The sequence below is a fragment of the Anopheles darlingi genome, chromosome 3, assembly GCF_943734745.1.
Source record: "Anopheles darlingi chromosome 3, idAnoDarlMG_H_01, whole genome shotgun sequence".
NCBI lineage: Eukaryota > Metazoa > Arthropoda > Insecta > Diptera > Culicidae > Anopheles > Anopheles darlingi.
The window spans coordinates 66,928,005-66,952,499 of record NC_064875.1 but is presented as its reverse complement, the minus strand read 5'-3'; the positions used below and the strand labels follow the sequence as shown (position 1 = coordinate 66,952,499).

The following is a 24,495-nucleotide window of genomic DNA, read 5'->3' as shown; positions in this document are numbered from 1 at the left end:
TTATTTTTACATTGCGCCAGCCCAACACACCTTACATGAATCAATCGACACCGAATTGCAACAGTCGACGCCTTACGCCAATTTTTTTTCGGATTACTAGGCCAAAAGAAAGACTCCAAAAACTCCCGTTCCAATTAACACATAAGTTCATTTGACTGCTCTACAGAAGTAATGGTTAGCAAAGCGCTTTGCTCTTTGACTCTAGCGCCTAGAAGGCCCACGGCACTTTTTACAATCGGACCCAGGACATCGACGAGCGGATGCGCATGTAGTCGGGAAGGTTCTCGACCGGTCCGACCGAAGCAACGGCCGGGCAACGATCGAAAATGTACTTCATCGCCACATCGCGCACGTTCGCGGCCGTCACGTTCTCGATGCGCCGCTCCAACTCGTGCAGCGGTTCACGGCGACCCTGGCGCAGCACCTGACGACCGATGTCCTCGCTAATGGCCTGCGGTCCCTCGAGTCCAGCCAGCAGGCGGGTCTTAAGCTGCCGCTTTGCGCGCTCCACCTCGCCATCGGTAACCATGGTGCAGAGGCGCATCCACTCGTTCTGCACGTTGAACAGCATGTCCTCGCACATCAACGGGTCGCACTCGAAGTAGATACCCCACAGGCCGGTATCGCGGTAGGTCAGATTGAACGACTCAAAGTTGTGGCTCAACTTGTCGGTAGCACTGGCCACGGCTAGTTTGGAGGCGCTGTTCACGCCGCCACCGTGTGAGCGATCCCACGATCCAATCAGCGAACTAGCAACGGACAACGGCAGCGCATCGGCATCGGACACGCCGCAACCCTCGACTGCGACGGCGACGTGAGCCAGCGGGATCGAATCATCCCGGACGCGTACTTCAGATCCGGTAAAGCGTACTGCCGACAGAGTTGGTGGCTTCCCATCGAACGTTGACTGCACCTTACCCAGATGCTGCTCGGCCAGTTTCTCCAACTCGGTCTGGCGAACGTCTCCGGCCACGGCCAGCACCATGCGCGGTGCCTTAAAGTGCGAATCCACGTAACCACGCAGATCGTCACGCTTGATCGAGCGAATGTTGGAGCTCGGTCCCCAAACAGTGTTGGCCAGGGACGTGCCCTGGAAAGCGGTCGAGTGCAAGTGGTCAAACACTACGTTGCGCAGGTTGCCGGCCTCCACCTTCTCGATCTCGCCCAGCAGCACCTCCCGGGCACGCTTCACATCGGCATCGTCAATCTTGGGGTTCTGTACGATGTCGGCCAGCAGCTCGATCACCTTCGGGACGTCCTTCGACAGGCAGCGGGCCTGGAAAACGGTCTCTTCGCGACCGGTCGATGCGTCCAGGTGAGCACCGAGATTTTCCACCTCCTGCTCCAGCGCTGACTGCGATCGTTTCGTCGTGCCTTTGAAGGCGACCTGTTCGAAGAAGTTGGCCGTGCCGTTGTTGTGCTTGTCCTCGTAGCGGGATCCGGCGTTGATCCAGAGTCCAACCGTGGCCAGCTGCGTCGGCAGGGGTTCGCTGGCCACGCGCAGTCCGCTGTCCAGGGTGGTTACCTCGGTCGCGGATTCGTTCGAGAGTGCGGAGCGGAAGGCGGCCGCGTGTGCGGAAGCGGCACGCACACCGACCATCACCGGGCGGCGCAGATTGGCCGAAATGTTCAACAGCGATGCCATTTTAATGCGCCCCTTTTCTGCTCAGCCCGGTGCACTTTTCCAGCGGGGTTCGTGAAAATTTGCGGGTGTTACGACAAACTTTTCGTGTTATCGTTGGCTTCTTCTTCGTCGGTGGCCTCTTCTTCTTCACTGATCGCTTACCTGCCAAGTAGAGGGGAAGTCGAAACTTTTCGAACTTCTTGCTTGAAATGCATCGACTTGGAATCGTTTGCTTGCTACACATTTTTTGAAAAGTCGAGTTACCCGTATGACAAAAATCACTCAACGTCACTCTTTCGGGTCGCTTATTGTTTAAGCGACCCGCTAAGCGACCCGATAAGCGACCCAACTTCGAGCAATCAAAAAAGCCCTTTTACGCATGTATTGGTGTCATTTTCGACGCATTTTGCGATGGTGTGTGTGTCATCTTGCCGTATCGCTGTACCCCGTAGCCCCGCCCCGAAGCATATTTCGGATCAAAATAAAGCATGCAAAAAACTATGATTTCAATTTCACCAACTTTATTCATAAGCGTTTTCACTAATCTAACACACAATTCTCATTTGTTAAACACTTTACGAAACACTGTACTTACGGGCAACACTTTTCCGCTCTTCTGCTGCCTGCCCTTCGCGTTGCTTGACGGAGCGCCAACTCCTGAAAAACACAAAACACGTACATTCACGTTGAAACACGACGCGATCACCACGATTCATACAAATAGCACTTAAATTACTTACCAGATCATACACGATCTCGCGGACGTCGTTGCTGCGGGTGATAAAAGCCTGCAAAGATAAGAAACCACCAAATATCCGAAAATTATGCGTATTTTTATGAAACTTACCGAGCGCACGATCACCGACGCTCCGGCCATCTTGAATGCCGAAGAGAACTGATTCACAATTTTCTCTTCCTCCTTTTCTTTCGCCACCTTCGGATCGGGCTGTCTCGAAAGTTCGTTGGAATCACATAACACTTAAAAATGTTCAACATTGCATAAAAAAGTGTTGGAAATGCAATGAAATGCAATGTGATATGTTCTTTTTAACTCAATATTAGTTTTAACATAGTTTTGGTCGGTATTTCATGTATTATTAACGGAAAAACTTGTGGTTAAAAAAACACAGTTTCGTTTCTCGGAGAGACTCTTTCACGAACCTCACGATCGTTAGATCTGAGAGAGAGAACTCTCGCCGTCCCTTTCTCGCGCGGCCTTCGGCTATGGTTGCCTGAAAAGTTCCTACCCGTATGACAAAAATCACTCAACGTCACTCTTTCGGGTCGATTATTGTTTACGCGACCCCATAATCGACCCGATAATCGACCCAACTTCGAGCAATCAAAAAAGCCCTTTTGCGCATGTATTGGTGTCATTTTCGACGCATTTTGCGATGGTGTGTGTGCCATCCTGCCGTATCACTGTACCCCGTAGCCCCGCCCCCCAAGCATATTTCGGATCGACATAAAGCATGCGAAAAACTATGATTTCAATTTCACCAACTTTATTTATAAGCGTTTTCATTAATCTAACATACAATTCTCATTTTTTAATCACTTCACGAAACACTGCACTTACACGCAACACTTTTCCGCTCTTCTGCTGCCTGCCCTTCGCGTTGCTTGTCGTAGCGCCAACTCCTTCTGAAAAAACACAAAACACGTACATTCACGTTGAAACACAACGCGATCACCACGATTCATACAAATAGCACTTAAATTACTTACCAGATCATACACGATCTCGCGGACGTCGTTGCTGCGGGTGATAAAAGCCTGCAAAGATAAGAAACCACCAAATATCCGAAAATTATGCGTATTTTTATGAAACTTACCAAGCGCACGATCACCGACGCTCCGGCCATCTTGAAGGCCGAAGAGAACTGATTCACAATTTTCTCTTCCTCCTTTTCTTTCGCCACCTTCGGATCGGGCTGTCTCGAAAGTTCGTTGGAATCACATAACACTTAAAAATGTTCAACATTGCATAAAAAAGTGTTGGAAATGCAATAAAATGCAATGTGATATGTTGTTTTTCACTCAATATTAGTTTTAACATAGTTTTGGTCGGTATTTCATGTATTATTAACGGAAAAACTTGTGGTTAAAAAAACACAGTTTCGTTTCTCGGAGAGACTCTTTCACGAACCTCACGATCGTTAGATCTGAGAGAGAGAACTCTCGCCGTCCCTTTCTCGAGCGGCCTTCGGCTATGGTTGCCTGAAAAGTTCCTAAATAGCTGATCACACCCGAAAATGCTAAACATTGCACAAAAAAGTGTTTTAAATCGAATGAAATGTAATGTTACATATTATCAATAATTAAGAATGGTTTTTAAAAATGTTTTGAGCGGTGTTTGATGCACTTTTCAATGAAAAACCTGTGCTTCATTTTCATCACTCTGGGGAACTTTTCATCGCGCCTCAAACTCGATCGCACACAGTTGCATTCGCGGTGAGCACCGCGTGTGCCGACACGGTAATGGTGAGACAGCACCAAAACAGCCATAGGAGCGAAAGCGACAGCATGTACTCGAAGGAAATATCCCTCTGCTTGAAAAAATATCCTTGTCATACGGGTAGATAGCTGATCACACCCGAAAATGCTAAACATTGCACAAAAAAGTGTTTTAAATCGAATGAAATGTAATGTTACATATTATCAATAATTAAACATGGTTTTTAAAAATGTTTTGAGCGGGTAGCCCGTATGACAAGGATATTTTTTCAAGCAGAGGGATATTTCCTTCGAGTACATGCTGTCGCTTTCGCTCCTATGGCTGTTTTGGTGCTGTCTCACCATTACCGTGTCGGCACACGCGGTGTTCACCGCGAATGCAACTGTGTGCGATCGAGTTTAAGGCGCGATGAAAAGTTCCCCAGAGTGATGAAAATGAAGAACAGGTTTTTCATTGAAAAATGCATCAAGCACCGCTCAAAACATTTTTAAAAACCATGTTTAATTATTGATAATATGTAACATTACATTTCATTCGATTTAAAACACTTTTTTGTGCAATGTTTAGCATTTTCGGGTGTGATCAGCTATCTAGGAACTTTTCAGGCAACCATAGCCGAAGGCCGCGCGAGAAAGGGACGGCGAGAGTTCTCTCTCTCAGATCTAACGATCGTGAGGTTCGTGAAAGAGTCTCTCCGAGAAACGAAACTGTGTTTTTTTAACCACAAGTTTTTCCGTTAATAATACATGAAATACCGACCAAAACTATGTTAAAACTAATATTGAGTTAAAAAGAACATATCACATTGCATTTCATTGCATTTCCAACACTTTTTTATGCAATGTTGAACATTTTTAAGTGTTATGTGATTCCAACGAACTTTCGAGACAGCCCGATCCGAAGGTGGCGAAAGAAAAGGAGGAAGAGAAAATTGTGAATCAGTTCTCTTCGGCATTCAAGATGGCCGGAGCGTCGGTGATCGTGCGCTCGGTAAGTTTCATAAAAATACGCATAATTTTCGGATATTTGGTGGTTTCTTATCTTTGCAGGCTTTTATCACCCGCAGCAACGACGTCCGCGAGATCGTGTATGATCTGGTAAGTAATTTAAGTGCTATTTGTATGAATCGTGGTGATCGCGTCGTGTTTCAACGTGAATGTACGTGTTTTGTGTTTTTCAGGAGTTGGCGCTCCGTCAAGCAACGCGAAGGGCAGGCAGCAGAAGAGCGGAAAAGTGTTGCCCGTAAGTACAGTGTTTCGTAAAGTGTTTAACAAATGAGAATTGTGTGTTAGATTAGTGAAAACGCTTATGAATAAAGTTGGTGAAATTGAAATCATAGTTTTTTGCATGCTTTATTTTGATCCGAAATATGCTTCGGGGCGGGGCTACGGGGTACAGCGATACGGCAAGATGACACACACACCATCGCAAAATGCGTCGAAAATGACACCAATACATGCGTAAAAGGGCTTTTTTGATTGCTCGAAGTTGGGTCGCTTATCGGGTCGCTTAGCGGGTCGCTTAAACAATAAGCGACCCGAAAGAGTGACGTTGAGTGATTTTTGTCATACGGGAGGTTCCACGTTAAAAAAACGGCACATTTTTTTTTTGTTCCACGTTATAAAAACGGAACATTTTTTTTTGTTTATTTTTTTATTTTTTTTAAAACGTGTCAGCCAGAAAAAAAATTGCCAGAAAAAAATTTGTAAATTAATTCATTAAATTCAAAAACACGCTCAAAACCATGGTTGGCTAGACAAAAATTTTTATTGTTATTTAAGTTATAAGTTGAAGTTATATTGAATATAAGTTATATTGAGTTTAAGTTTAAGTTATATTAGAAAAAATTACAATAATACATAATTACATTATATATTAGAAACCGCTACGACGAGTGGCCTGTGGTTGTATTCATTCAGGGTTCCGTTCCATCCTGGGGGTCCAGTCGTTCCATCCTGGCCGCGACGTCCATCGACCAGCGATTGCAATCCCAAGGCCGTCTGGCTACCTTCCGAAGTACAAAACTCCGCATTCAATCCGGTACCTCCCACGGCCGTCAGAGTGATCTTATGCTTGGCTTCCTTCGATGCGTTGCAGGACTCGTGTAATGCTTAGCTTGTTGGTGTAGGAACAGGATACGGTTACGGCTAGCGAGGCAGGCGTGGCCGCCTCGTACGGATACTGCCAAATCTCCGGTTCAGATCCGAGATAGCCGATCGTTAGTAATTCCGTTTGACCGCTAACGGCCGGCACGGCTGAGCGCTACTGGGATGTCCGGGAGTTGAGCCGACCAAAGGATTTGATCGTTTTCGTAGACCAACAGCGAACCGCTCTCCGATACGACGGCCAACAGTAACCGGGCACCGGGTTCTGTGGAGGAAAAGAATCATCAGATAGGGACTCTCAGAGATGGGGGAGAATCTTCGCACACAAACACAAAAACACAATACCCAGCCAGTACCAGCCGACGACGAACGCGTGGAAACAGATCGGTGAGTAGTCGATGGGTGTCGGACACGCTCTCCAAGCACCAGGTTGTTCTCTCCGAGCACCACGATGACGGATTCCGTGCTGGAAGCGAAAGGCTTCTCGGTCAAATTTCATTCAGGCTTCTCGGTCAAATAAGTAATCGCACCTCGAGGGAGGACGTTTACCTGGAGATCTGATGGACGCTAAGATCGAGTGCGTACTCACCGACGGACAGTGACTAGATTGGACGATCCAGATCGTGACGTCGCAACGCCTCCTGCGCCTCGACGGTCGGTCCGCACTACATACCGCACCGGCAATGGTAGATGGCGATCCGTGGCCAGCGTCCGTTCGTAGCTTATACCATCCTGCTCGAAGAACCGCAGCGAACTGTCCAGATGCTTGGCGAGCGCATGAACGTACCAGCTTTGTGTTCAGCGATCCATGTTCGGCGATTCCTTCGACGGTGACGATCTGAAAGATGCACAATCGCATCGGATGCAGTACGGCCAGCTGCTGCCGGGGATCGTTTCTGCTTGCTCTGCTTGCGGGAAAAAAGGTTATCAATCATTAGCTACATTACGGTCGACTGTGGTCCACTATTCTACGCTACCTACGTCGTGAAACTGATTCTCGAAGGCATCGCCCGCCCTGAGGGCTGATAGATGCACAGCTGTCCCGAGTGGCATCCAATCACGATACTGTCCTTCTCACCCTCTTCCAGACAAAGTCGGGCACAGTGTAGCGAGAACGAATCGTACGACGGTTCCACCGTGGGACACTGAGTTTTCCACCAATTCCGTACCTTGATACGTCCTTCCTGGTTGAAGATGGTCGTCCTGGCCGTACAGGCGGTAAGTAGCTCCATTGCCTCCATCCTTTTTGCACTGAGAACACCTCCTTACACCTGTTTTAGATTGTAACCGATGAGCATCGACGGTTGTGTGAAGAGACGCTGTATCTGTTGAATCAGTTGACCAGCATTCACCGGTTCGTCAAAACGGAAATGGAATATATGAAACCGTTTTTGTTGGTCACGGGAACGGACACAAGTAGGCTAGTCGTCTGGCCTGCGCTGTTGTTCGCAGAGTTATTTAAACACACCCGTTGTCGTTCCTGACGGCGTAGACGAAGACAGCCAGAGAAATCGGCTATGGAAGTCCGGGAATTTGAACCTGTTTGAGGGTGTATAAAGTGAACAATAATAAATCTCTCTCCCTGCCATCACCCTTTTTTCCACATCAACCAACCTGAACGTTTTGCAGTCCCGGAATGGACGCCATCGCACCGTGAAGACTGGTAAAGTTGAGTACCTGCAAGTTAACCGTCCGGTCCGGTCCGGTCGACGGTCGAGCATCACCCCCGCCCGCGTGATCTGGTGATCGTGCGGATGTCTGCTCCTGCCGCATCTCCTTTGATCGAGCGATCGATCAAAGCGAGCGGCCCACCGCTCCGGGTACTGGGGCTCACGCAGCTACGGAATTTCCGACAGGCTTGCCCTTCTCGTACAACGTCGAGAGCGCCCGGGAAAACTCATCCTTTTCCTGTAGCCGTAGATAAGGACAGCTGCAGTGCTGTCCGAGCGTCCTCGACGGAATCGTGCGTCTCCGACTGTATATTGATGCCGGAAAACTTGGTCAGATAGTCGACCACCTGCGTTCCTGCGTCGAGATGTAATCATCCATGAACGAGACAACCTCATCCTCGCCCTGTCCCCGGATGCACGTGATGCGGGCTACGCTCATGTGGCTCGGTTTCACCGTCGGAACAGATTGATGACGATGCGTGGCTGCCGCCCCTGCGGCCGGGGCTGCTGATATGACGCAGGTTGAAGATTTGCTGCAATCGAGATCGAACAATCAGAGAGGGCCATGAATAAATACCGACCGTGGACCTTACCGTGGATGTGCAAAGTGACAATCGACTCGTGAGCAGTTCGTCCCGTAACGACACATTTTGGTACTTGTGCTGGATCCGTTGAACGAAACGGCAATTCCCCCGGTTCCGGATTGGTCTCCTGGTGATCCAGCTGGATGCTGTTGCTTCCTTCACTCCTTCCTTGTCCTTCGAGTGCGATAGGATCGCTTTGCGAAGCGGCATGATGAAGTACAACACCTGCAGCATCGCGTTACAGTAAGCATTCGGGAGTTCCGTCTAGTTGTACTGCTCCTCTACCTACTTGACCTTTACTTGACCTCTACCTTACCCTGCTGATCCCCGGTACCGCTACCAGGTCCACCACCGGATGCACTGCCGACACCGCCGCCTTTAGCCGAAGATGCGAGATGCGACGTGCCCAAACTGCCAGCACCAGTTCCACCCTCCATTAGGTACGGTATCTGATTGCGAAGACCAGTACGAGGGTTCGGGCCTTGCATCTTCATCGTGGACAGAATCTGCGGATCGATTGGCTTCAGTCTCCGGTGTTCGTACGAATTCATCCAATCCTATCCATGCCAATCTCTTAACCACCGATCACAGGTTACTAGATGTGGCAGCAGAATCGACGAAAGCGGAAAGTTGGTACAAACGGTGAGCGGTACAAACGGTGGTTGCTGCGATTCGATCAGCAAACTCTGTTGCAATCTTGCGTCTGGCGTCTCATCATACATACCGATTTTTGGAAGCAGAAACGATCGGGAATAACGCCGCCTGCTGTCCAGATAGATAACGCGGACACCAACAATCCGAATGCCAGGGCCAGGACTTCCGAGTGCGGCCAAACGTGCATCGTCGTTGCTGCAAAAGATAATCGAACATACGAATTACCGAGTAGGAAGCAGGTAGGAGACGGAAACAGCAATTGTCGTAGCAAGGGCAAGCAGAACGAACGTGTTTCGTATCGACGACCGTTGCAGTTGATGTGCTGCTGCTTTTTTGCTCCCTTCAGCTGGGCTCCCTTCATACCATCCGGTCGCCGTCGTCGGTACGGCTTGCTTCCCATTTCCACGGCGTAGAATCCATTTCCTTCCCGTCTCCTTGATGCTAAAACCTGCAACCGAAAATGAGTTAACAAAATAGGTCACCACAAGGCGAGCTATGCAGTTCTATCTCTTACATCGACACACTCGACGCTGGTGTCCTCCAAATACGGCTTTCGGCTGCGCTTGCCTGGGTGTTATGTTGTTGTGGGCTTATGTTGTTGTGTAGGAAGAAACCCGCAAACAGCTATTCGTCGAACCGCTGGCTCATCTTGGATGGCATTCGCTGTTGTCCTCTCGGGCTGTTGTCCTCTCGGGCGCGGACGGCACGGACGGCACGGATGGCACGGATGGCACGGACTGTACTGCTTTTCTTGCTTTTCTGTGGAGCTTGCGTTTTCTGTGGCTTGGCATTTCTTATCGCCCAGAAGAGCTAGACGATCGAGCCTTCGTTCTCTTTGAGATGTTATGTGCCAATCGTCTGTGCCTACACATGGAACTTTGCGTCTTATAAATTTTACTGCACAATGTGCATGGAAACTGTTGTGGAAACTGTTTAGGCCTCTGTTTTGAGATGTTATGTGCCAATTGCCTGTGCTTACACATGGCCCTTTGCGTCTTATAAATTTTACTGCACAATGTGCATGGAAACTGTTGTGGAAACTGTTTAGGCATCTGTTTTGAGATGTTATGGGCCAATCGCCTGTGCTTACACATGGCACTTTGCGTCTTATAAATTTTACTGCACAATGGGCATGGAAACTGTGCAGCTTTGGAGATCGGAGCCATCTCGGAGTTCGGAGCGGTATATGTTGATGGCTCAGCTTCGATCTGCTCTGTGAACTCTTCCGGACTACCGGAAGAAGTAAATAAGATATCGTAGTTATAAGTAACCCACCCATCGTGGATCTCTGTTGGTACATCGTCGAAGACGACGGAGCCTGTAGCAGGCCCTACGTCAATGGGCTCATCTACCTCTGCCGGACTGGCAGAAGTAAATGGGTCACCGTTGACGGAGTCCATAGCTTCGATGGTTACCTCTGCCTCTTTTGAGGGAGGAAGCACATCGTGGACCTCTGTTGCGGTAGATGAAGATGGTACATCGTCGAAGACGACGGAGCCTGTAGCAGGCCCTACGTCAATGGGCTCATCTACCTCTGCCGGACTGGCAGAAGTAAATGGGTCACCGTTGACGGAGTCCATTGCTTCGATGGTTACCTCTGCCTCTTTTGAGGGAGGAAGCACATCGTGGACCTCTGTTGCGGTAGATGAAGATGGTACATCGTCGAAGACGACGGAGCCTGTACCAGGCCCTACGTCAATGGGCTCATCTACCTCTGCCGGACTGGCAGAAGTAAACGAAACATCGTAGGGAGAAGTATACGACACATCTTCCGGACTACCGGAAGAAGTAAATGACACATCGTAGTTATAAGTAACCCACCCATCGTGGATCTCTGTTGGTACATCGTCGAAGACGACGGAGCCTGTAGCAGGCCCTACGTCAATGGGCTCATCTACCTCTGCCGGACTGGCAGAAGTAAATGGGTCGCCGTTGACGGAGTCCATGGTCGCTTCTTCTGAGGCACCTGACTGCATTACCCAGTTGCAGTGCTTGAGCAGCTGGTGTCTCGACAAGTCGGATTTGTTAGCGTAACTTGCATCACACATATCACATACTACTTGCTTAATGAAGGTATAATCAAGCTGTGGAAAGAATATTATTTCATTTTAATTATTATTATATTATTATTATTAATGTTATTTAATTGTTAAATCTACATATATATAAAAATGAATCATGTCTGTCCGGATGTCATAAAAAAAGCAGCAGTAACCGAATAGTAATAGAAAACAATACCAACATATCCTATCTATCAGGAACGGCTTGCGATTGGAATGTCCACCGAGATCGTCCGAGAGAGAAGAAAGACCCTCGATCTGATCGATCGACGTTTGAGTAAATTTGAAGTGCGGTGCTTTTATTTATGATCTACCATGTGACTATGTAAATCATCGTAAGCTGAATACCGGAAAAATGGATCAAATGTGTCGTATTGTAATGTCGTTGACCCATACCACCATTCGAACTTAACGAGCTATGTGCAAATCGAACACTAAAGTCAAAGTGGTCCCAAATGACGTCATTTAGCCCGAAAGGTAAAGCCTTAAAACTCAAACATCATGTTAACTTTCCAGTTCATATTTACAATCACGTCGCATCTCTATTTCCAACATCACTAACAGACCTAACTATTGATTTGGTTCATTGATAAATCGAATAGGACCAAATGATGGAATAGATAAAATAACATCTACTGATATTTTCAAGCATATATCTATATATATCGGATCGATCATTGCGACACACCATACTCGACCACGCTAAGGATGAACCAACAGATGAAGCAAAAAAAACCGGTAAGGCTGTTCACTGAAATGCCAAGAAAGCTGTGACAAGGGAGACCGCGGTGGACAAAACGGTCCGCTACCCGAAACTAACCCAAGAGCCAGGGCAATTTATGGGGCGGAGCGTACACGCGGGGCCGCTGCCGATACATAATCACACATCTTAAAATTTTCCGAGTCATACCAGGTGTATGCATATGGAACTGCCTTTTTTTGTCAGAAAAAAACTTTTATTCTGCCAAAATGGAGCAACTCTTATTCTTCAAACAAATGGCAGTAGTTAGCTATACATTTTAACTATCTTTTGGGCAAATGAACGTTGATTCGATAGAGCCAAGTCTGATGAGTTAGCCGCAAGCGATAAATGCTCGCAATTGAGGTCTCGTATAGTCTTCTTGGCCTTGGTCTTCTTCCACGGTGTGGCGGAGCATTTTTATCGAAAAAAAAAAAATCGGTCTCAATCAATCATCGAATCAATCAATCCGAAAAATAACAATCGGAAACCCCAAAGATTGGCCAAATTTCAAAAAGACAATTTGCGACCGGCGGAAACTATTTGGACACTATTTTAAAACCAGTTTGAAGTGTTTTTATTCTATTTTTAGATTTTATAGCCTGCTTCGATCATTTTCACATTGTTTATTTCGATGTGCTTCAGCACAGCCGATTCACCGCAAATGGCTTTGGCTTCGAATGTTCTACGGCAGCAATGGGTCACGTACAATATACTGTTTTCGATGTGATGCAGGAAATCTTGACTCCTCCCTGGTCCTCGGCGCAACTCCTTGTGTGTAGGATTCAAACAATCTCTGTCGTCTTAACACGATAATAGACCCGGTAGCTTTTAACCTGAAATGATCAGAGATCAGATAAATTTTCGAAACATAAATCTAATTCAAAACATAACAATACTTACCATTGCACAAGCACTACACGAGTTTGCAATGCGCCTCTCAGTCGTTTTTTTCGCCAATGACTACGCGATGTAATTTTTCCACTTTCGATCACAACCGCGGCATTCAATTTCTCACTCTTTCTTTGTCGAGAACGGGGTAACATTCACATTCACGTCATATTCACGGTTAGAAATTTCGTATCACACCAACGCGAAGTTGTAATTTCAAAAATAAAATAAATTAACGACCGACGCATTAGGCGACAAGTGTAGGAGCGTCTGGTATCCGCGTATGGTAACCGTGCGGGCGGCAACGCCATAGAGCGATAGGAATCCTAAACACCAACAGGCTTCTTACATACATTTTGTAATCATTGCATTTAAGCATTTAAGGTAGCATTTAAGGCATGCGGTATATCCGAATCGTATTTTCTAAATATGTAACTCTTGGAGCGCGATCATCCATCTCGCTCGCGCCTATCAACGATAGGAAACGAAAGGGTATATAAACCCTTGAAACTTTGAATAAAACGTCGCTAGCGTATGACCCACTCTGTAGCTGATTAGATTTTTTCAGATTCACAGTGCTGAGCGAACAGGAAACATTAGACCGTTTCCTTTCTTTCTACGGATACCGGTCAATGCGCAAGCGCAAGCCCCGCTTATTCGCTTATTACGATAAGCCTGGCGAAGTAGGATGGCATGGAACGCCATCGCGTTATCCTTCCATGATCGCCCCAACCCGATCGCCCCTCTCCATATCCCCGAACGCCGATTCCCCTAATGGAAAAAACTTTTCTCTTACCTCACATGCCTCCTCCTTCCCTTTAACCAGGTCCTTTTCCATCACTACACAACTTTACACTCTGACTCTGACCACAGGTTAAACACTGGCCAAAAGTTAATCACTAACAACAAGTTAATTACTAACCACAAGTTGGCAAAAATACCAAACCAACCAAAACCGACTTTGCATCAAAATGGCTATCAACAAAAAGACTATGCATGAACCAAAAATGACAGCAAAAACTTTTTATTTCGAGCAGTTGCCAAGGTCACTCCAAGATGGTGGGAGTCTTGGAGGTCGGTTGCCAAAAACCAAGGTTACTGCATGTTACTGCAAAAACATCAAGATTTGACAGTTGTTTACTTCGGAGACGCGGTTTTTCGCTGTCCCGAAAGACCCCGATTAAATTCGGCCAACAAGTGGTAATTAATTAAATTAAACAATTAACAAGTGGTAAGCAGCAGCCTTCCTGCCTTCCTTACGGTTTTCTTTTACTCCCACTCTCCCTTGCAGCCTCTGATGTTGTTCTGTTTGGTGGCAAACGCCTTCGATACGATAATGCTCGATGGGAGCCACAAGTACTCGATCAGCCCGGAGGCCGAGCTAAAGGCGGTGCAGGGAGGAATCCCGTACGCCGACAGCTTCTACGTGACCCAGCACTTCGGTCGACAATCACACGGTATTCTCGGTACACGCCCAGGTCCACTACCGCAAGTCGATGTTTGGCTTCGTGAAGGGATTCATCGAAAAGAACACCTGGGTCGGACTGATGCCGGCGATCCGCACCTGTTTGATTATTTGAAGAAGATTCTGCTGTACCGTCTCTCGTCCGTCTCGTGTGTCTCAAATTGGATCGATATTGGAACGCAAAGAACAACGAACGAACTCATGCTCATGCTTCAACCAAAATGGACCACAACCCCAAACCAACATACAGGAAAGATATTTTTATGTATCGACGAAATTACAATGCGATGCCGCAACTATTCGCTCAAGATCATACATCACCAGCACGTCGCGCAGGTTGAAGATGTAATGCGATTTGGCCGGCGTCGGCAACAGCTTGGCGCACGCAAAATGGTACGTATCCAGCGTCGCACTGACGATCATGTTCACCACGTTGATAACGTCGGACTCGTGGCCACCGCGTTTGAACCCATCAAGCAGTACGGCCGAGAAGATTTTAAACATAGTTTCGTCGTTGAAGTTACTGATCGCGAAAATGTTGAAGTGACACAGGAACCCCATACACTTCCTTCACCGACATGTTCATGTCGTCGATGAACAGTACGCACGTTCAACCGTTCGGTGGCCCGTACACGCCTCGCTTCTTCTTGATTAGCTTCGATATGATCAGTTCCTGCGTTTGATTGGCCGTAATCTGCGTCGTGAAGGTGATGAACGCTCCTGATCCATCTTGCTCATCATGTAGTTCTGGATGTAATACGTTTTGCCCGTGCGCATTAGAGATCACGGAGATCACACCGTAATCGGGATCGCTTACCTTCACATAAATGTCTAGGATGTGCATATAGCACACCGAATCCAGTGTAGGGACAAGCAGCGTGAAACCGGCTTCGTTCTTCATCTGCCTTACCATATCGGGATAGTAGCGCCACGAGCCCTTCTGCTTGAAGTGATACACGTAGTCGATGATCATGCCCTCGCTCGACATGGACACGTCAATCTTCCCGACAGCCGGTACCGGTACGACATACTAGCGGAAAGGTGTGTCGTTACGGAACCTGAATTGGATTTCAGGTATTGTATCTCATTGCCTCTTACCTGCAAGCATGCCCTTTGTGTACAACGATCCTACAGCATAAAGTTGTCGTCCTGGCTGGTACTGGCACGAGGAGAAGGAGGAGGAGCAAACGAAGGATCGTTAAAGCGGCTATATTTAGCCGTATTTTCATACGGTAAACTATACAAAACGATGGAAGCAGCAGAATTCGGGATATCTCAGCGCGGAGCTCTGAAACTATCATATCTTTATTTTTTCAGTATGTACCGAATCTTCGGATTGTCATTACAATGTGTCCAATGGGCGGCTAGCATACGGTCGATAGTAACCGAATATTTGCGAAAGCATCCATAAACAAATTGACTTAATGGATACACATTGATCGGATGTTGACAAGCGGAATTCCAATCATCTGCAAGCATAATAATAGCACGCTAGCTCTTCTTTTTTTCATGCTATATCATTCTGTTTGTTTATTTTTAGGCAAAACTACAAAAATTGTTGCTCAACGGGAAAACATTAATTGACCCTGAAGTATGAGCACGTGTGAATTTGAAAGTGTGTTACGCTACTATTGCGTTCTATTGTACATGTTTGGCTTACTTCACGTAGATGGATGGCAACTTACGGCTGGGCAGCGCGGTAAACCAAAATTGTTGATTGGAAATAACACTTTCTTCCGTACCAAGGGTGACAATCAGCGTTCGTCTTGCTCGTCACACAAATCGAAAAAGTTTACGCACAAAGCACACCTCATACAGCCGAGTTCACCGATTTGTCGATAAGCCCATCATCGAGGAAGTAGTTCTAGCATGAAAATTTAAAAGAAATACGCTCTAATTTAAGATGAGACAGAAGGAAGGGCGTATGTCGCTGTGGAATTTGCGGATTAATAGTTTGTCTTCTTTCAATAAATAATAATTATCTTTCTGGTTGTGATTATATGTTCATAGATCTTTGGTGATTTATTTGCTTTATCTAATGACTCATTTTTTTGTATTCACACCCAACAAAGCCCATGCAGGATAGTGAAACAATAGAGAAACAAAAAAGAATGATTAATGTCATAGCACCCGTGGGCAAGGACGATTAATGGCAAGGACTTTCGTCCTGAATACAATCGGCGGCGGTACATAACTCTCTCATGTTGTAAGGATGTACGAACACCTCCGAATGCTTCGTCGTTGGCACATCGACCTGGCGGGAGAAGCAACACGGCGAAACTAGCAGATACTATTCCAATTGCGTGTTGGGTTGATTTGTGGTACTGTCCCAGGAATCGAGCACATCGAGTGCGCTCATCCTGCTGAGAAGCCGGCGTTTTATCATCAGTATTATTTTATCATCACCATTCTGATTCTGCAAGTTTGTAAGACTGAGCTCAGGTGCGCTGCGATTTTCCGCGAGACGATATAATGTTAGATTCAATCCACGAATGGTCATCATTACCGTTCCTCCGTCAGTCCTTTAATTGTTAATGCTTCCGCAGCTGATGAATCCGGATAGGGCTTCCTGCTTTACATTAACCTCCCCGCAATACATGTCGCCTGTATGAGGGACTGAGACTCACGTCTCACGTGCAAAAGGCGGACGAGTGCACTACCTCTTCGACAATTGCTTGCGAGTTGTTGTAGTACACTCCCGAGAGGCCAAGCGAAGAGTTGTACTTAATGCATGCGTGCAGATTAACGGGCATTTGCAATGAGACGCCCACCGTCTCATTTTATAAGCTCATGCTCATGCAAATTATAATTTAAATTATATTAAATTATAAAATGAGACGGTGGCCACCAGGTCGTCCTGCACGAGGGAATCCGGGCTGAAGAGCCTGCCTGCTCTTCGTATTGGTCCACAACAACGCCAACAAAATCTAACCTGAAAAAAACAACGCCAACGAAATCTAACCTGAAAAAACAAAATTCCCCCCAAAAAATAAAAACGAACGAAAGCCCTTATTCTTGGTTTTCTAAATATCTCTTTTTATTTAGAGCCACTAATTACGAGCGAGAAATTATGCTCCTCCGCGGCCGCGACCGCGGCCACGTCCGCGGCCACGTCCGTGGAACTCACCCATCCCGTAGCGCCGCGCTTTCCCGATCATGACCATTAGAAGGTCATGAGACCGCGCCATATCCTGTGTCGCTAATTGGGCGCGCAGAGCAAGGCGACGCCTCGCCTCGCGCTCACGGCGGGCGCGCCGCCCCGCTCTGCGCGTCCGGCGCCGTCTGGTGGTGGCGGATCCTGGTGGAGCTGGTGGTGGTGGTGTCGGGGGCACGGGGCCTGCCTGATCAGGGGGCGGTGTTCCCGAGGAGGCGGCGGCGGTGGCGGTGGCGTGGTGGTCAACCTCCATGAGCGGCGGTGGCGGTGGCTCCTCCTTGTTCTCCGGTGGCGGTGGCTCCTCCAGGAGCACATGCTCCATAAGCACATCCTGCGAGGGGGAAAAAAAGTGTAAAATAAAAAGTTTTCTTCAAAAATAAAATAAAAAGTTTTCACAAACTTACTATCTTTTCACAATGTTCATCAATGTCCATTTTTACACAGGAAAAAACCAAGTTGTAAAAAAGCACAACCCACGCCGAACGACGCCGTCGAAATGAAACAAAATGGGACGAGGGGGTGGGCGGTGAGTTTCCGGGAAAGCGATATTGATCGATTGATCGATTTGTCGATCAATATCGGATCGACGAAGATTGTTTAAAAATCCAAAAAAATTGTCAGCACGTTATATGGCCAACAGATTAAAAAATTAATTAAAAAATAATTAATGCCAATTCATTCCAAAAATTGTCTAAAAAATGATTAAAATTATTAATTTAATAAACTCCATTTTTGTTTTCAAATAAATGATATATATCGATGATATCGATAAAAATAAAGCATGCGGATTGCATTTTAATTTTTTTGTTTTTTTTTATATCGATGAAACGATTCAGCGTTGCCGGTGAAACTCGATGAAACTTTTTCAGACTTTTTCTGTTCACGTAAAATCTCGCACGTCTCGCACGTCTTGGTGGTTTTGTGCTTGGTTTTGTGCTTGGTTTTGTGCTTAAAAATTGTTAAGTGTTACCAAAATTGGTTGCTCGTTATATTTTTAATATATATAAGCAACGTACCGCTTATTAACAACTAACAACAAAAAGTGAGGTAGGACATTCCATCCCCATATCCCGGACTAGCCCGGACTAGTTGTGTTTGGTTTCAGCAATAACTCCAGATTTGCAATAACCCTTCCAGGATCCAGGGGGACACTGGTCCAACGCACGCCGCCTTCTTGTCACCCCGCGGACGCTTCTGCTACTCCTCTCTCCTCGTGTGGTTGCTCGTTATAGTGCGGAATGGAAAAAAGATCAAAGCCCATTATTCGAGAGCCGTAAGTATCTTTCGTTAATTCGTTTATTTAAGTTAAGTTTCGATAACAGTGTTTAGTACAGTTGCACTAAACAGTAGTGCAGTTCGTTGGATAACCTTGGTTCGTTTAGTGCAGTTGCTCGAGTGTTTAGTGTGACGATTAAATGATCGCTCACACAAAAGAGGAACTCGTCGAGAGGTCCGGTTCGGTTGGCGTGATCAAACAAGATAAGCGCACCCAGAAGCCAAAAGTCTGGATGGACAAAGACAAGGAGAACATGAATGGTGAATCTACGGTCACGTATGACGATACTAGGCTGCAGTGAATTTGCATGCACCGAAGGTGGTCCGCGATCGCGAAGGTGATTGGAATTGTGGTCATTGAAATAACAGGAACGCCTGGCGTAATAAGTGTAATCGCTGTGAGACTCCGAAGGGTGATAGTGGCAGTCTCGGCGGTGTTAACGGTAGAGGCGGCAACCGTAACAGGGGCAGACAGCGGTGGTTGCTGCGATCGAGGCTCGTTCGGAAGTAGTCGAGGAGCCTGCGGAGGAGGTGGACTGGACCGCGGACGAGCACATATTACTCCCATCCGGCTGAAGGATTCAAGGTCACATCACAAGCGCAATCGCTACGATGCATATCACCAGTTGCGCACGGTTATTTAATACTATCGATAGCATGTTCGATGTAAGGCAATCAATGTCGTAGTCGTGGAGCGCTGTCCCGGGTTAGGATGGCCAGGTGGTTCCATTTTTTGTTTGTTTGCTGCGGTACATTTTTCATTAGATTAAACCCCGTAATCGACGCGCTGTTTCAACTCAAACTGTTAGTCTCTTGCTAAGAGATCTTCATAAAACCACGTTTATTATCAAGATGCTGGCAAAAGGTTTCCTCTTTTCACAAACCAGCGTGGCACCGGCACGAGACGGCTTATTTGCATTTCAGTTGCGACCTGTGTATTCGTAAGACTTCATTCGTCTCATTCTGGATTGGGGCAAATGGCATCAATCATGCTTACTGGCCAAAGCTGAATCATCTGGCTCTGGTCTGGCTCGGGGAATTCGAAATCCGAGAAAACTCTGACGCTATGATAAAGCCCCACGCTTCTTACGGTCAACGATCGGTCTGGTGATCGGTCTGCAAATCAGCTCATTACCCCACACCCACGGTGCTAGTTGGGTAGAAAAGTAGCTGCCATAGTTTGCTGGCCAAACTACTGTGGGGGGTGTTGGTCGTCCGACCAACCTGTGCGGTCGGTCGGTCGGTCATGGCGTTTCGAAGGAGAACACCCGTGGCGAGACGAAAGGTAAATTAACATCCTGCTAATCCTGCACCACATTAGCCGAGGTGCTAGGAGTAATGGCCTTCCCATTGGTGAGCAACACGACCAAAATGGTGACCCCAAAATCACCAAAAGTTGTTTTATTCGCTCCCAGATAAAAACCGATAACTCCACCACTTTACGAATTTTGGTCTTCATGATTTATTTTGTTTTGGCCATTTAGTTTCAGCAATGGATGATTCCGAGTCTTACAACGAACACACTATGCACAACATTTACAACGAGGTTGGGTGTGGGTATCATAGAAAAGAACGGACTAAACGGGGGATCTCTCGGGTTCAATTACACGGGGAGATTTTGGGTTAAGCATCCTTCTTCTGCAGGGACTCGAGTGTGCCAATCAAGGGTGGTATTGTTCCATTAGTTGCGACCTTGGGATTTGCCTGGTCCATTCGTGGGTCAGTGATTTTTACACTAGGCGCGCTCGGGATACCGAATCCTTCACACACCTCCCTGCCAATTCGTTATATTTCCCACTGGACCTTCTTTTTCTGGCTGTCGCTGCTGCAATTTGAAACGTGAAACACAAGCGACAAACAGAAGCCCGAAAAAAGAGAAAAAACAATGAGAATTCAGTTCAAACTAATGATAGAAAGCATTTTTGGATTAATGAAAACAGTGAAGAAAACAACCAGTGATTGATCCTCCGTAAACTCCTTCTGCTGTTCCCACAGCCGTTACTTCTGCCTGGGAAACACAAAAAGGGACAGACGACAACTATTCCAATACAACGGGATAAGCTGGAACACGTGGACATGGCAGGCATACGCGATACTTGTTGAAGCCACAGTTACGACTAAATACTTCGATAATACCCAAACAACACCTAAGACACTGGTGAATATGGTTGAAGCTACGAAATGAAAGATGAAGACAACTTAGGAAACAACAGGTTGAAAATGGTAAGCTTCGTGAGTGACACTTTTAAACCCATATTCCATCAATTCGTTTAGCACCATGCGATATCACCTCCGACTGCACTGTAAGTACGATTTGTAAGTAGTGTTTTCTAAGATACTAAATCTATGGAACTCATAATGGCATGGCGCAAATGAAAGATGCGCGATGAAAACGATTGTCGGGCGAAAAATAGATAATTCTTACGTCTACATGTCTATGGCTACGGAAAGTTGAATGATTTGTGGAACAACGTGGAACCCACAGCAACGTGTGGTTACATGCGTTAAAACGAACGAGAACACGTTACAAACACTCGTGAACGTGGTAGCGCTTTACATTTCTAAATCTTCAGTAGATTCGGCATCTCGCAGCAGCAACCGTTGCTCCGATTTTTTCTTGTTCGTCAGTTTCTTCACTGTTCGTCGATTTCTAACGCCATCCTCTTCATCCATCATGCGCAGTATGGTTGTCTAGGAAGGCGCGAAGGGGAATCGTTTTAGAACCGCGATTATTAAATGATCGATTATAATATCTACCTGATCGGAGCAGTCCATCGGTGCGACGGATATGTCACGCACGGCACGGAAATTACCGCAGTTGTTCAAATGTTCGTTCTCCAGCCGGAAGTAGTTCCAGATGAAACGTCTAAAGACCTCCAGCGGACTCAAAATCGAAACGATTATCTCTCGATCGATGTAACCCATCTCTATAAGGCTCATCGAGAGCGTCCAGCCGAAGCGCAGGATGAGATCTTCGACGATTGCAAAATAGTAGAACCACTAGGCAGGAAGGAAAGGGATGTTGAGAAGCAAACACACAAACGACATCAATACTTACATTCGAACTGTAGACTACTTCATCGCGCAAAAACTTATTGTCGCTTGACTTGGAATCAAACAAACCCCAATCCATTTTAATGTCCCACGTGTAAGCGTAGCAAGAGGATACGATCGATGCTATGATCCACAGGTAGAACCACGGATTTTCGGAGCTCTTTGCATACTGATCGCGGGTTGCTTGTGTGATGGAGGAAAATATCACTACGAAGAACGAGGTCGAGTACTTGGCTGCATTGGCAAGATGAGGATGTGCATCACGGGTATCGCGGAAACGACGCAAACATTGCGCCATTCTGAACCATGCCGGCAACATAGCGACTACGGGGCGTATCCAGAGCGAGTTGTTGATGCATTGATTCGGATCTTCGGCATGATTCCAGTTGGTGATGGTCGAGAAAAAGCACAGGAAGTACTGTAGATCAAGAAATGCCGGCACAATGCTGTTCAGCTGATCCGCAAGCCAGAAATCAGCAAAGTTGACGAAGAAAAACGGTGCCAGCAAGATTCGGCTGATGATGCGCAACGTCCAGAAGCGTGCCTCGTGGCGGAAGGTTTTCGTGGGGTTCAGTAGAAAGCCTGCCAACAGCAAATACAGTATCAACGGGCTAAGGTAGGCCGGAATGGATAGAGCATCTGCGTATAAATATCCTAGCACACTCATCGTCCAAATCACACCGAAGATTGATGCCAGCTCCATGATGTGCTGCTCGGACAGGTGATTACGGGGATCAAGCTCGAAGATAAGCACATGATTCACTCCAGATGATCGCCAACCGTATACGTTAATGCCCCAGAGAAACATAAACTCCACGATCAGTAGTGGTCCGCGGTACAACCGGAAGGCCACAATCCAATCGTCTCGTCTCACATGAAACATAGCGGATAGCACGACAGCAACGCATAGTACAACAAGCGATCCTGAAAACAGTCCCACCTATTTGTGATAAGAAAAAATTAGTAACAACGTATCACAGGTATTAAGGATATCACAGTCCCTGAAAACAGTCGTCTCACCTTAAAGGTCGTCCAGGGGCTCTGCTGCTCACCAAGCGGCGGCACCCGCAACCGCTTCATGGCGCGCTGCCGGTCACCACCTTCGATCTCGTTCGTCACGATATTTTCCGTTTCGTGGATCAAACGATCGATATCCTTGTTGACGTAAAAGTGTGCCGATTCTACATGCTCGGCCCTCCACCGGGCACCAAAATCGACGTTCAGCAGCTTGTCGTGCTTCTTGAGAATCTTACGGAACCCGGTAAAATTTAGGTTCTGGTAGTTCTGCAGCAGGATGAGACTCAGGTAGAACTCGCTGAAGGCAAGTTTCAGTTCTTGGATCTTGCGCACGGACACGTTCTTCTTGCGTAGTAGATTCTTTTTCATTTTGTGAAGATTGTCCTTCTTTTTCTTGGTGCTCTCCTCCATCTCGAGTGTTTCGCTGAGCTCGGTTCGCAGATTGGCGAACTTGCGAGTCGCTTCGGCGAGCTTTTCTGTGTGGGTGGAATTAATAAAACCGTTAGGCACTGAACCAGGGGTACCGTAGCGCAATGCTCACCGGAGTAGAACGTGTTGATTTTTGCCAGCTCGCTGTCGCAGTACAGGAAAAACTGTTCGTCGAACTTGGCAAAGTACCGTGTCAGGACTTCCGGATCCACCAGCTCGGCCGATGGTGATTGTTCGACTGCCGCATACAGTTGCGCTTTCATCTCCTGCATTGGATGGAGGCATTGAGAAGAAGGAAAACGGGTCAATCATAACAGAGAAGTACGCTAACTAGGTATAATAAATTGTTCGATAACCCAATCCCAACAGCAGCAGGACCACGTGCAACCACGACCAACATTAACATAACAATATTCCTGGCCCCATTTCATGAATTAGTCGCACAATTCCAACGATTAACAACAGGTGACATCGGCAGCAAGACACGAAAACGCGGATTTCCATTATTCGCGCGGTCAATCAAACACGCTGCTTGCCGGTATTTTTCGGTGGAGAACAGCTGATGAAGCGCGTCGATTGTTTACGCTACCGGTCTACTGTTCGGTTCCGCCGAATTCTATGTACAGAGTAAACAATTCCTAGTACGCAGGTGCAACGAAGCCGTGAATGGAACGCATGCGCCGCTGAAACATGTCAAGTTCGGTCGTTCATATCCCGCGTTCTCGCGTGCTCGTTCCGCCGTCCATTTCCCCCACCTGGTTCGAACTCACAACAAGGGTCACACGATGGGTCAAATCAAGCGAAACCCTTCCTAGCGTGTGTGAACAATTTTTGTGTGGACTTTACACTAGTGCCGCGATTGCTTACCTCGTACATGATGTACTGCTTGCGCCATTCCGGCGTAATGTGGGCCGCCAGATGCTCGGCGAACTTCATCTTCGATTGGAATCACTTGGTGCGGCCCCCGTCGAATCCCCAAAAACCTCTACGCATCCAACCGCGAGCGCAACGACGCTGACGACAACGACGACGAAGATGGAAATTTTCATCAACCTGACAATCGTTCGTGCTCGCCGTCGCCCGAAGGTGTGACACGTCGGAAAACTGTTGGAAAACGTTCGAAGCAGGGAAAACGATTCGAAGCTCTGCGGTTGGTGACGGTTTTGCTGTCGGCGAGCACTAGATTCGTTCTTTAAATGGAAATTGAAAATTTAATGGAATGGTTCTTGAAAATTTAATAGAAAATGTTTACTAACTGTATGGGGAAAATTTTGTTAACAGTATTTCCGAGATACTAATTTCAAGATAAGAATTTT

The 24,495-nt window shown here is 46.9% G+C and overlaps 2 protein-coding genes across 2 annotated transcripts; both read right to left on the bottom strand.

The window, feature by feature from the left end:
- Positions 1–128: 128 nt before the first annotated feature.
- On the bottom strand, positions 129–1,775 carry LOC125955339 (mitochondrial-processing peptidase subunit beta-like). The gene has a single exon (XM_049686463.1). The coding sequence runs from the start codon at positions 1,643–1,645 to the stop codon at positions 230–232; it is 1,416 nt and encodes a 471-aa protein (XP_049542420.1). The 5' UTR covers positions 1,646–1,775; the 3' UTR covers positions 129–229.
- Positions 1,776–19,847: 18,072 nt separating this feature from the next.
- On the bottom strand, positions 19,848–24,174 carry LOC125955336 (xenotropic and polytropic retrovirus receptor 1). The gene is made up of 7 exons (XM_049686460.1): positions 24,047–24,174; positions 23,292–23,445; positions 22,754–23,226; positions 21,738–22,673; positions 21,437–21,679; positions 21,237–21,370; positions 19,848–20,504 (listed from the first exon to the last, which is right to left on the bottom strand). Exons 1-7 carry the CDS (start codon positions 24,113–24,115, stop codon positions 20,465–20,467), a joined length of 2,049 nt encoding a protein of 682 aa, XP_049542417.1. The 5' UTR covers positions 24,116–24,174; the 3' UTR covers positions 19,848–20,464.
- Between the last annotated feature and the right edge of the window lie 321 nt (positions 24,175–24,495).

Coding starts and splice junctions, on each gene's coding strand:
- LOC125955339 (XM_049686463.1), bottom strand. CDS start 1,645: ATGGCATCGCTGTTGAACATTTCGGCCAATCTGCGCCGCCCGGTGATG.
- LOC125955336 (XM_049686460.1), bottom strand. CDS start 24,115: ATGAAGTTCGCCGAGCATCTGGCGGCCCACATTACGCCGGAATGGCGC. Junction 22,674..22,753: donor GCCCCTGGACGACCTTTAAG/GTGAGACGACTG, acceptor TATCACAAATAG/GTGGGACTGTTTTCAGGATC. Junction 21,680..21,737: donor AAGTAGTCTACAGTTCGAAT/GTAAGTATTGAT, acceptor CTTCCTGCCTAG/TGGTTCTACTATTTTGCAAT.